The 13,792-nt window shown below is 36.7% G+C and overlaps 1 protein-coding gene across 11 annotated transcripts in view; it reads right to left on the reverse strand.

Moving 5' to 3' along the window:
• The window catches only part of CYRIA (CYFIP related Rac1 interactor A), a 53,332-nt gene that overhangs the window by 4,068 nt on the left and 35,472 nt on the right, over nt 1-13,792 (reverse strand). For 5 of the 11 annotated variants that reach the window (XR_014851115.1, XM_085056893.1, XM_085056892.1 and 2 more), the window contains 8 exons: nt 12,481-12,560; nt 5,598-5,719; nt 4,585-4,690; nt 3,440-3,576; nt 3,269-3,346; nt 2,876-2,992; nt 2,702-2,781; nt 1,133-1,259 (listed from right to left, as the gene is read on the reverse strand). Coding sequence is in view for 10 of the 11 variants with exons in the window: in XM_085056893.1 (XP_084913019.1) it covers nt 1,133-1,259; nt 2,702-2,781; nt 2,876-2,992; nt 3,269-3,346; nt 3,440-3,576; nt 4,585-4,690; nt 5,598-5,719; nt 12,481-12,553 (840 nt within the window). In the remaining variant the exon portion in view is untranslated. Of the gene's footprint in view, nt 1-1,132; nt 1,260-2,701; nt 2,782-2,875; nt 2,993-3,268; nt 3,347-3,439; nt 3,577-4,584; nt 4,691-5,597; nt 5,720-12,480; nt 12,561-12,748; nt 12,829-13,792 lie in introns of all 11 variants that reach the window. The other 6 variants (XM_085056897.1, XM_085056896.1, XM_085056894.1 and 3 more) reach the window with 3 other exon arrangements.

Below are 13,792 nucleotides of genomic sequence, written 5' to 3' on the forward strand. Positions count from 1 at the left end.
TGCCCCAGAAGTACCTATTTCTTCCCACTGCTATGAAGACATCTAATCTAGCTATCCAGAAATTAGCCTAGGTTAATTCCATTTTAATCAAAATGACAGATAAAGACATGGCCAAGTCAAGACTTGAATCCTTTAATTTTCCAAGTCACATTGGAGTGCTAAATCTACATGTCAGAATCTTTGCAGCTAAAGAGCACATCTGCCTCATTAAGAAAGTGGATGATGAAACACTTAATTGCAGTTAGGGTCCATTTACTTGCCAGCAAAAAATTACTCAGAAAATGTAGCTCAGCATCCTTGACAGTGACCAGCCCAAGACACTGCTCACTGCACAGCTGGCTCGTTTCTACCTGGAAGGTGTAACTAGCTTTGCAAACAACAGATCAGATGAGATTCTCAGGCCAGCACCACATCTTTTGAAGTGACACAGTTGTCTTTCCTAAATTAGAGAAACTCAAGTCTGTGTGTACATTACTCAGTACAGGTTTACATGCCCCAGCAGTTCTGATCACACCAGACCAAGCCAAAGGGGATAAAAATTTGAGCAATTCTTTTTCATTTTTGAAAATAGAAAAATAAGGGGACTCTTTTTATGTGTGCTTACAATTTCTCAAATGGAAAAATAAGGCTGATTTCTCTGTGACTGGCCATGCCAAAGATAAAACTGAAGGGTCAGTAACATTTCAGTTCTGCTACTTCAGATCTCAGACAAAGCAGAGACAAAATTGAACAGAACTACGGCCAAAGATGAGTATTTCAGCATTGATAAATTACATGATTTTAAAAAAAAAACAAACTGACCACAGAACATATTCCAGGCTAGGTGTAACACAATTTTATTTTAGCCTAACTATACAGTTGGCAAGAAAGCAGAGCTAGAAAAGAAAAGTTATTATCTGTGTCTGGAAGAAAATACCAAAAAAAAAAACCAAAAACCCCCCAAAAAACTCCTGGTCCTTATTTTATTTTCAAACTGATGTATTTAAGTGCACAGGTGAAGACAAATTCTAAATTTTGCCATTCAGAAGTAATTAAAATTATTTATACCAAGCCATTAACTTGTGCTGAAAAAGAGCTGCAGACTAGAATTCTCAAACCTTATGACAAAGTATTAAAGAAAGGCCTCTCTTACATCAATCTTTGATGTCTTTGAGAAAGCTCCCACAGGATGAACGTGATCGTACAGAATAATAACTCCCACCATCACCCGCATGCAGAACATAAGGGTCTCTTCACTGGTGAATCTACTCCTGTACTCTCTGAAAAACAGAACAAAAGAAATAAACATGCTAGCCCTTTTACTAGACAAATTAAAAAACTAGACTTTGAGTGTATTTTAAGGTTGCAGATGCACATTAGTAAGACTTCCAATATTTGTGAATTCTGTAAGCCCTTGCCAGTTTAGAAGAATGGTTAGAAAGTAAATAGAGAGATGTGAACCTCTTGTCATGCCCATGCACAGCTGAGATCCTCAAAATGTACGTGATGATGGCTTCACAGAAAACTTCACAAAGTATGATGGAGATTGTTCATACTTCTGTTTAATCTCAGAAACATGACATGCTGGGACCTCAAATAAAAGCTACTGTTTTTGCTTAAATTCCTACTTTGAAACTGTTCAGTAGGATCTAAGTTCAGCAGCTGGTGAGTTCAGGGCTTCACCAAGGTGGATTGTAATAGTCATTGTGCTCTCTTCGCTCTCTCTCTATACTGTAGTACCTCTCAGTTTGCAACAATTTCAGCTTTTATATTCTTCCACAGCATTGTAACATGAACAGATTTAAAGGTTACAGAAATTTTGATGTGAAAATGCTTGATTATCCCACAATTAGAATTAAATATCAGATAATCATCTAGATGACTCACAACTTTTTCCTCTACTTTTGCCAAAAAAAGAGCTGAGTCAAAAGGCTACTTTTCAGTTAATACTTCTATGACATCTCGGGATTATGAGATGAGTCCTGCCCCTACATACACTTCTCTAGAATTTTCATAAACAAACACAAACCTCAGGAATTCTACCCTTTCCATGCCACCATGAACAAATGACTCATAGGCAGAAAGACTACTTTGCTTCTATCTTGTATATGTTTTCCAGTCAAAGAGATATCTAACCTAAAGAATATTTCACTAAATGCATAGGAAAACAATAATACAGAATCCCACTGTACAGATGAATACATTTACATGAATGAAAATTCATACAGCTGAATTTTTTCATATCTAGAATAAGATGGCTGCATCCAAAAAAAGACCTACTGAAATGATCCTTGAAAAATCGTTGTGTATTTGCTAAAGTTTGTCTTGGAAGAGCCAAAATCTTGCCCCTCTGAATGCTAGTAATTGAGCAGCACATCCAAGCAGGAGGCAGCAGTCAGCCTTTGGCCCTGGTTAGACAAGACACAGACTTTGAAGCCTGTGAGTGTGTAAGATTACACTCATATTTTAGCCTTTTGTTGAAATGCAGGCTGACAATGTAAGCTCTCCCCAGAAAAACTCAACACTGCTTCAGGAAAGATATAAGGTGGTTAGAACAGGAGACAAGGCTTTCTAATACCAGGTCATGCTGTGTACACACAAGCAGTAACAACTTCAGGCAATGATATAGGAATTCACTTAGGAAAAAATGTGTTATCCCAGGTGGCTAAATAAAGTGCAAGTTCTCTCATACAAGCCCCCCAAGATTTAGGATAAAACTTACGGTGTTTCCAACATGACTTTACATACACTGGCCATAGTACTTAGACAGTCTGTTGTATTTTCAATTGGTAACGTTTTGTTCTGGAAGGGAAAGAAAAAGTCACAGTTCACCAAACTATCTTGTAAAATTAAAATCAATAATGTCTGTATTAGACCTTTCTCCCCCTTTACCTACTTCTGATACAAAATGTGTCGTTGCATTACTGAGGGTTTTCAGCATTGGTGTGGCTTCTGCATAGAACAGGGACATCCTATTGGCCATTTCATTGTTCACTTCATTCTCAATGTCTAGCTGATGAAAACAGGAGAAAAAAACAGTCAGTAAAGCTCTTTAAAATCTTGCCAGCAGCAAGAAAAAGATACAGTACATGTTCATGTCAGCAAGCAGACTGCTGCATGAATAGTCCTCTCTAATCACTTCATCCAGACTGCTGATCAACTCTTGGTGTGGAGGAGAGAACATGACAGCTACTGAATCAAAAGCAAAAACTCTACCACAAATGGCATAAATGCATCCTGATAAATAAATACCTCACTGTGTGCAGCACATCAGAGTTCATTTACTTACATGCATGTTATTTATTCTGTTGCGACTTATTGTTCGCCTGTAATAACTGAAGTCGTTCTGAATTGCTGGGTTTCTCATCTTCCAGGAAGACAAACAGGAAATAATCAGTTTTGGTTCAAAATAGACAGCAAAAATCAATAAGGTCAATATGTGTTAAAGGACTTTATTAACCTTAAGTTCATCAAAACGAAGAGTAAAATGTAAGATTTCTGCGAACTCCTTTGCTAGAGCCTGCTCCCGTTCCAGGTGCTGAGTTGGAGTGTAGGGAGGGCATGTCAAGGATTCCAGTAAACTCTGCAGGGCTTTTTCTGAATAAAAATCAGAAGAACAAATTGCAGTCAGTCCACACAAACAGAGTTTTAACTATGTATCTAAATATACTGCATTCAAAGGCAAGGAACCCTCTGAACATGCAGAGCCCTAACAGAAGTGTTTTTTCTTACTATTCTAAAGCGAGAAGCATTAATTAAAGACACCTGTCTCTTCAGGCTCTGCCATTTTCTCTCCATTTTGTATCACTGAACTCTTTTCCATTTTTGTCACCCTTTATCTTGGATCCCTATCAAAAATTCTAGAGGAAGCATTTTTCTTGCATTCAGATATTCAACTTTCATCCTCCTCAATTAGCCATCAGCTCAGTATAGAGATTATTCTGGCATGTCTGTTACTAAAAGTGTCCTCTTAGGCACTGATAGCAATACAAATCAGCTCTCGTGCCTGTAATTACGAGCATAACTCAAAAAGACATATTTAGAGCATGTTGTAGAAGAACTCCCTTGCACTGGGAGCCCTCTCAATTTATACATACATTTGCATTCCAGAGTCCTAATTCAAAGGAAAATTACATCACCTTTTGTGTTTGTTGGGATGACAAATTCAGTGTACAACACATCCAAATTTGGATTTTCACCCCATGAGAGAGTTTATCGATACTCTTTTCCCATTATCCCTGCTTTTAAACAGTTTCAAAATATTACTGGCTTACATTCCTTTTAAAAGTCCAAAGGATCCAAATTACAAAAAAATAAATTGCATTAGTCCAACAGGGACCAGTGAAGTGGAGAACAGTGGCAGGAAACAGAGAAAAACTTTGTAGTTTCATAATGTTTTTTGCTTGTATGCTATTTAGGTAATAGAGACAAACTAACAAACTATGAAATTAAGATTAAAGAGATACCTTGATAAATGCAATTGCAGTTAAATATCTGTTGATATAAAAAAATGATATTAACTCCTTTAAAAAGTTTGTGGAAATACAAAACTTCCTCTTTCATTATATATAAAAAACCTGTAAGACATACTAAAACAGGGCTCACCTAATCTGAGTGAAAACTCATAAAAGCGCTTTAGCCTCACAACCAAGGGACAGACTGAATTCCATGCTTTTTCTTGCAGCTGGATATCATTGGGATTTTGTATTGCCTGCAATGAAAATATTACTGTAAAGACCTGTGATAAATGAATTACAAGCAAAAGGTGGTTTGGAATTTTTCTACGTGATTTTAAAAACTAAGTATTGTAAAACATAGAAGAATTTGGAGAAATGACATTGCATAGAGTTCCAAAAAATACTGTGCTTTTCACCTTCCCTCTCCCAGTAACATACTGATTTAAAATCATTCATTACAGTGAACCACTGACATACAGAAATATATTCTTGCATGTTCTCTTGGGAGAAAAACTATTGTAACACATCAAGTAAAACCTTTTGTGTGACTACTGGTTGTGAAAGCAGCCTTTTTTTTCAGGTTTTGATGCTTTTGAAATCTTCAGTGTGTTGAAGTTTTTAAGTAACCAACAGCTCACACTAAGAGTATTTGCAAATCTGATGCAGGGAAAGTTTTGGTCACCTGAGAAAAATTCTAAGTTACAGTTCATAACTGTACATCCGGATCAGTTTCACAGAATAAGATGCCTCTAAAGTGGATGTGAAGCTATAATTGACTATGGTACATTATTCCACTTACACAGAAAAACAACTATCCGTGTCATGCATTTCTGACAACTATTACTTCTTCCATGTCCTCAACTTTGACTTCTATCATAAGATACATGAAACAAGGTGTATGAAATGCTGTTTCTTGATGTGAAAAATAATTACTAATTACTAACAGAAAGCCTGAAATATGTTCCAACAGCCATCATTTAATGGTTTCACACTGGGGTTTCTATTAAATGTCAAGCATAATCTCTCATGTATTTTAAAAATACAATTTTAAGGAGATTTCCATATGAATTCATACAATGTGCTTGGACAGAGAACAGAAGCAATGAGCACATTGAGTTTTGCCTCATTTTGCTTCCAAAGAACTGTCATTAACAAACATACATCTCTAATTTCTTGTCCAGCTCCTTTGTAAGCCTGAAGGTCTGCAAGCATGCTTTCTGAGTCCTGTAACACTGCACTGATCTGGTTCCATACCTCCCTTTCTCCATCTGTGGGCTGTGCATCTAAGAAAGAGAAAAGCAAAATGCACAAAGTCAAAAGGAAGCTGCAGTACAAATGGCAAGATTACTCAGTTCCACTTAACAATACCATATCCAGCTTGACTATGTGTAACTCCATTCTGATGTAGGATTTTTTAAAATATACAATTATACTGCCATTCTGCTAACATCCAAGCTTCTGCTCTTTATAGCAAGGAAGGAAAAACAGTACAGTTTTTGTATGCTCTGGCTTATAATGCCTCTTCTCAAAATGCAGTATTTTAAAGAGCAGCAGTATCATAAAGCAATGTTATTAGAAAATAGGATAATGCATCAGTTCCTCTCTTTCACAAGCTCCATGGCTCAATTACAAAGAACTGCTCACTTTTCTTGCAGCTTGGGGATAAAATCAGGCCTTTCAATGGATGGAGCAGTGGGATATTGCTCCACTTTGACTTTCCTACAGGCTTCCTTAACCAGGGTAATTTATATCTCCTTTTGTAAAACCCAGATATAGTACTATTAAAAATATTTTTTTCTCATGTGTGTCAGGGATCATTCCTGCCACTAAAATAAATCCAGCTCTGTCAGTAATCAGTTTTCAGGGTGTGAGTGACCTGTAGACCTTAATTGTTGAGAGAAATGACATGTGAAAGTAGATCAATTTTCCTATTCAAATCTCCTCCGATGGGATTTACACAGCAGTGTGACACCAGGGAGTGATGTTATCCGCAAAACACGGACACATTAGACAAGGTAGAGATCTTCTGTCTTTTTTTTCTTTAAAACATAAAGATGACAGGCACTGACCAAAGACTGGATGACCTAGATATAGGACTGCAGTCAGTACGTATAGGAACAATGGCATTGTCCCAGCAGATTTCTATAGAGACACAACTGTGTTTTTTCCCTTAGATTTGTATCAGTTTGTAAAGACAGAATGTTAATTTTTATGAAAGAAAAAAATTACTTTGAAGTTGAATCTTAGAACTTTAAGACTACTTGTTTGAATTAAAAGCAATGAGGTAACTTCAAAACTTACCAATTAGGATGAACTAATGTGTTCATCTCTAGATTAACAGACAAGAAATATTAAAAATACTTTTTCTGTTTAGTTGTCTCACTCTCCTGAAGAAAACTGACAGAGTTTTCTACTTATGTATCAGTATGGGATTCATTTACCCATCCCCATTACAAACAAATGAACTGGTTCACACTGGAGTGCATGCATGGAAAACAGTCATTCTCTCCATGATGTTTCAGGTTCAGATAATTTGTTTTAATTATTCCAGTTATCATCTATGGACCTTGCATGAACAGGACACAAATGGCTGAGATTTACATGTCTGTAGCTCCACCGAAACTTGTACTTAAAACCTTTGCTATATTTCTATGGCACCACGAGTCCCGTGAGACTGGGCACATAATACTGATTGGACTTCCTTTTATTCTGGAAGTTTTCCTTTATCTTATTTAAAAAGTGCAAATAAACAGAAACTGGGCTTACTTAGCTGGGTTTTAGAGCCAAAATACTTCATGTAACTAAAAAATTCCACTATCCTTCAAAAAGTGAGGGAAAGGAGCACGAAAGGGAAAAACTGTATCTACAGGAAAATCCCAACTGAGACATGGCTGTTGAAGTGACCCATCAGTCACATTAAATTTACAGTGTTCCAGACTGGTTCTTTCCTCAGGCTGCGAGAAATCTCAGGCACACACCATAAGGGGTTTGCCACCTTGTGATAAAGAAGCAAAACAGAAAACCCTTCTGATTTTAACAAAGAAAGCAGTGATTCTGCAAAACAACAGAGTAGGGGAAGGTAGGAGTCACATAAAAATCAGTATCTATATTTTAACAGTTAAATAAGTTAATGAAAATAACATTTTCAGTAAATATTAACACAAAAGAAAATAAATATTTGTTAGTGCACTTCACTAGTGTAAAATTTGCGTGTGCAGGTCACCTGAAGCAGTTGCTAACCTTGTTGGTTAACAAGGTACTTCTATGATAATTTTTACAATTTATTATCTTTAAAAGTACTGGTACTTAAGGGGGATGTAAATGCTATAGACTGCTCAGCACTTTGGGACTTCAATACAGCCTTTAGTAACACCCTTTATTGTAAGTCTTTTTCAAAATTTCACAATTCATCTTTTGGAAGTTGGTGGAAGGAGGAATATTTGAGACTCATTGAGCTTTCTGTAGTATCCCTGGGGAAGTAGGAGCAAGAGACAGGTAGGTATGTGCAAGAGGGAAGGAAAGGGAAGGAGAGGGAGAGGGTTGCAAAGGCTTCAGAGCAACAGGCTTAGCTTGCATTTGCAGAAGCAGTTTATGTTGGAAGTGTTTAGCTTAAAAATAAAGGCAGGGAGGATGATTCAGGCTTTTCTTAAAAAAACCCATGCATCTTATTTATGAAATAGAAGTGGACAGATGTTCTGGTAAGACCATGGCCATGTTTCAAAAGGGATTTTACAAGAAGATCCTGCCAAAAATGGTCAGCTAAAATAACTGTAATGGATCACTTTGAAAACAATTTCATCTTACTGTCAACAACAATAGCAAAAACCAACTGAAAGGAATAGAGACTTCTTCATGACAGATTTTGACTTTTAAAACTGGCTTCCTAATCCACCAAAACCAAAGCTTGTTTCTCTGCACTGAATTAAAAATGCCAATCCTGAATCAGTGTGGAATCATTGCTTGGCTGTGCTCACCTCTTACCTCCATACCACCAGAGAACCAGCATGTGCTTCAGCAACCTGAGCCCTTTTATAAATGAAACCACTGCCACTGACTAACCCAAGGGGAATGCAAGCCCTCTCACAAACGAGTTACCATAATAGCCAGACTCACTGCATTTCAAAACTGAGTTTGTAGAGTACTCACGATTAGCACTCAGAGCATTCTGTGTTTAACAAGATGTATTAAAAATAGAGAACCTTTTTACCTCCCTTTGGACAAATGTTTCTAATGTGAACCCTAAACAACCATATGAATCCTGTATCAAATTAATACAAGAGACAGATGAAGCTTGAATCTTCCATATACAGATCCTACCAGCAAAATTTGAAAATTTTAGCTCTCAAGAGAAATACACTTCCATTGGCTCCATCAGAAAAAAAACAGGCTATGGTCATTCATCCATTCCATGAACACATGCTCTCCCTCACCTTTACACATGTGGCAAATAATGCTAAAGTCCTATTTCAGATTTGTCAATGACAATGACAAATCATGACAATTACTTTTTTCCATGTCAATTTGGGACAAAATCAAAACTCTTAAAAATGAGCAAAGGCATTATAACTACAGGGAGTAATGCACTTTAGAGGGTGCCAGAACCCGCTATACTCCATATATTAAAGAATCCCCAGTATTGGATAGAAACAGGATCCTATCCAGGCTACAAGGGATTTTTGAATTTCATTCTTTCTAAGCTAGCTAGAATAAAGTGAAGCTCACTAAATTGTTAATCCTGGCTCCAGGCAGGGTGCTGTGCCAGGGAGATCAGTGCTCAGCTTCAGCCCTCTGGTGAACAAGGGATGGACACACAGCACCTCTCTGGCTGAGCTGCAGTTTCTGGCTCAGGGCACTCTGCCCTTTGGGAATTGAGTGGACCCAGATTATATCCCCAGCCTTGCTGCCTGTGCAGCAAGGGTATTAATTAATAGCCTATTATGTGGAAAGTGAGCAGTTGCACTGCTGCCAGACACGTTCTAATAATAGATCCTTTTAATCATATATGAATAATAACTGAAGATTTCATGAATCTTTCTGGGGGTTTGGGGGAATCCTAGAAAGTAAGATTCTTGGAGGAGATGAGAGGGATTTAACTAGGATCAAGTCCACCTAGCTAACACTAAAAAAAAAGAATCTGCTCACATTAGGGTTAGAGAGGTCTTATAAAAAGTATTTGAGGAGAGGATGGGACTGTAGGTGTCACTTAAGGACATCTCCTCCCAATAAGCTATAAGTTTTAGTCTTTTAGATTAAAAATAAATTGTTGCCTCAACTTTCAAATTATTTCCAAGAATTCATGTGGAATTATTTGTTTACTTTGCCTGAAAAAGGCAGCAGTAATTTGACAACAGATTTTCTGCAAAGAAGAGCAATTTAAGACGGTATAGAAAGAGCTCAAATACCCAGAATTCATTTATCTGTAACTACTTTAAATAAGGTCAACATTTAAAGAACAAAACTGTTCTTGAAGTGACAAAATCCATTCAAGAGAATTTGCTGTGAAATCCAGAAATCCACAGACTCTCAAGACTTGCCAGGCACTCACTTTTCCTAACATTATTTTCAAGCTGAGAGCTAAGAAGGAATTAAGGTAAAATAAGTGGTATATAATCAAACCAAAGAGGTAGCAGTTTGATTAAAAATACCCCCATCAAGATCCAAGTGTAAAACAGCAATATGGTGCACTTTCTATGAAAGATGAAATTACTTTTCTTTATATAAACCTTTCAGTAGACCTTAAAAAAAAAAAGTAATTTGGCTGAATGCATTTAGTCTGCAACACCCCTCAAAGAAAAGGCCTTTCCACCTGCATGGAGAATGATATTCTCCACAGAGACCCAGTAACTGCCCTACTCTAAAATGAGTACTGGGGAGCAAACAGAACTGTTTTTGCTATATAGCATTAACTGAAATTAATGCTGAATTCAAGTTTTTTCAAGTATGACCACGGAGTTACAAAACTTGGTTTCCAGTTTGGATTGAAGAGTAATGTTAAGTGTAAAAAAATAATTGTAACTGCAATGTGGACAGCTGCAGGAAAGCAGGGGAAAAGAGATGATTTCAAACTTTTTTTTTCTTTTTTTCTTTGTAGCCAGCTAATGGAAAAGCACACAGAAACTAGAAAGCAATATGCTGATGCAAATAAAGAATACAGTAAACACATCAGCTCAGCACACCCCTCATCCTCCAAATGGCCAACTGTAGTGACCATGTTCACCCATGAGCTAGAACTGACAGCTCAGGCCACAGAAAGCCACAGGTCCAGCAAGCCCACACCAGACTGACCTGTGCCCACTCAACTTAGAGTGTCTTTTTGCACTGTATGATGGCCAATTAAGGGAGACCAAAGCACAAAATCACAGCCCTTTCAGGCAGATCTCTTTGACCCAATGTAGATTTTGTGCCACTAAAACCCTCTGGGACTGTATTTCATGAGAAAAACTTAAACTCTCACTCACAAGCATGGAACTCCCTGAAATTTGGAGATGACAGTTTTGCTCCTCTCCAGGTAGATGTGCCTGACTAGTGCACCCCAACCACTGGCACCTCCCGTGGCAGAGGGTACATCATTCAGTTCTTGGCCATGTGCTTTTGGAAAAAAAAAACAAACTTCTGCTGCCAAGGCAAAAAATTCGGTATTTCCCCCTCTCACCACCACCTCTACCAAGGCTCCCCACTGCCAGACCACCTGTTTCCTGCCAAGCCTGCAGCCTGGGTCAGGAACATTTTCTTGCCAACAAGGACACAATGGGGCTGATTAAACCTGGAAGCTTAGAGCAGCTGAAAACTTTCATAATAGCTGGCAAAGCCACAGAGCACTGCCAAGGCCCTCAAAAGTTTGGTAGAAAAAAATTAAGTGGTAGCTTGCACACAGGTTTGACATCCTGGGATGAGCGTAAAAGTTTCCAATTATATAGATAGAGAAGAAGGGATACATGGCTTTTCCTAAACTCAAACTAACCAATTAACCTTTTTCTCATAATTTAAAACTGATTTTTCACAATGAGGTAATTAGGCTCTAGATGAGAAGATTAAGATATGTGCACAGTTCCAGCTCTAGCTCTCATCTAAGAAAGCAAGTTTGAACAGTTTCACGAGATTTAAGTGTGTGTTCAAGGGACCTTTGGAAACAGTGCTTCCAAGTGCACACACACATACATGCTCATAGCATGTCAGTTACCTTTTTCAGAAAAATAGTTCAGGAATAAATGATTAAGGAACAAAACTTTCAAGATGATAAAATATGTATCTAATCACCTGAAATGTTTTAAACCATGCTAAAGGTATTTTAATAACACTGGATTTTCTCAAAACCTTTTTGTTGTTTTTTTTTTAATAGAATAGAGGCATTAAGAGAGAAACCATCACAATAAGAAAGCATTTCACGTATGTAGTGAAGACAGATTAAACCCATTTTAAAGGACTTGATGACAGTGTCTAGAAGTACATGCAGAGAAACTATAGTCAGCAAAAGTGAAAACAGCTTTGAATCAAATATAGATGTGACAAGAAAACTGGAATGGGAAACACTTTGCTGCGAACTGATAACCATGCAATTAAGAAAGATGCAATCAAGCACATAGACTTTGACCACTTCACTACTTTTCAGAAAATATAAACCCAGCTAAATCATCACTGAACTAAGCAAAACTAGTTCTACCTACACTGCTTTTTTTTCCAGCTTTTTATTTCCAACATGTATTTCCATTCAAGAAAAAATCATAACTTTTTTTAACCCTGATTTGTTAAAGAAAGTTGAGGCTGAATTCATTCATATGTAAATTTAACAATGGCACATAAATGTTGTGAATTTAATTGAAGATAAGGTTTTACTTGCACATCTACCTTTCTGTCCCTTTCTCTGCTCAAAATGAATTGAAGGAATTTTGTATGGTTTTATACAAATCAAAAAGCAATATTCTACTGAAGTGTAATTTGATTTATTTGCAAATCCCTTTTGAATTGCTTTATGATGCATAAGCACATGCAGTTTATTAGGAAATAATAAGCAAAGAAGGCAAGCCAGGCAAGAAGCTTTGCTCACTTTCAAAGTCAAGGAAAAAATTTGGCCCCTGATCAAGCTCTGTGCAAGTGAGAACTTTTAAAAGATTTCCCATTTGGTTCCTGAAAAATAGAAAAGGAAGAGAAAAGGAGTCCTGAGTGAACAAATGATTTTAGAGACAAGGACTTGGACAGACTGGTTGTGCTGGAAAATACACATTGTAAGCAATCAGATTTTAAAAGTTTTTCCTCAGTTTGCTGTTAAGTCAGGGAAAAGATTCTCTCATTGTCTTGTAATTGTTTAAACTTACTTTCAAAATCCAGGAAAAAATGTGGATAGTTTTCAATTTCCCTGGTAAGGACCTTAAGAAGATTACCCATCCCAGCAAACCTAGTAAATGCAACAAAATCATAAACAGTTACACATGTAAACTCATAATACTACAGCTAAGGGCTTGACACAGTCTGCATCATATATTCAAAGTTTTGGCAAGTTCTGGACCATGAGAAACATTTTGATGGTCAATTCTGTGATATTTATGCATGGGGGCAGAAAGAGGAAGACCTCAGATAAACACAGAAATAATTCTCTTCAACAAATTGGAATTTAAAGGATAACATCCCAGTGTATAAACAGATATTTATGAGTTTATTTACTAGCAAGAGAAACAAACTCAGAGCTACATCTCTGTTTGTAAATTCTCTAAACTGCTTGACTCCAGATTACTAAATACCATTTCAAAGTATAAACTAAGGTCTTAATACTTGTCCTAGAATCTTAAGCAAAAGTCCATGTCATTTTAACAAAATAACTCATTATAAGGAAAAAAGATCTAGTTGTTTCCAATCAGTAAGATTTTATAAAATATTACTATAAAATACTATCAAAAAGGACAGCTAAAAAAGCTTTCTAGCATCAAAAAATGTATGTACCCATTAAAAAAAAAAGGACAAAAAAGGGGAGGTTTGAACTCTTTTTATCTGTTATTCTTATCTTTTATCATCTTGGAATTCTTTGTATTTCAAGTTATGAAAAATTCCCAAAAGGAAAAGTGACCAATTCTCAAAAAAGCAAGTCTGTATGGAAGATAAAAAGGAAGGAGATTTGAAGAAATGTTTTTCACCAGTATAGTCCTTAGGAAGATATATTATTCTAAAACTATGTAAAAGTACAGCTTTCTTGGTCAAGCTTAAACATTTTCTCAAAAAAGAGAAAAATTAAACCATGAAAAGCACATATCAGGATAAAGAGATCTGCCTGAAGGGATGTAGAAAAATGTAATTTTAGACTTAAAACACAGATTGAAAACTGATTTTGCCTCAAAGAGAAATATTCTCATTACTCTAAACCACGG

The sequence above is a fragment of the Lichenostomus cassidix genome, chromosome 3, assembly GCF_008360975.1.
Source record: "Lichenostomus cassidix isolate B80296 chromosome 3, HeHo_3.0, whole genome shotgun sequence".
NCBI classification, from domain to species: Eukaryota; Metazoa; Chordata; class Aves; order Passeriformes; family Meliphagidae; genus Lichenostomus; species Lichenostomus cassidix.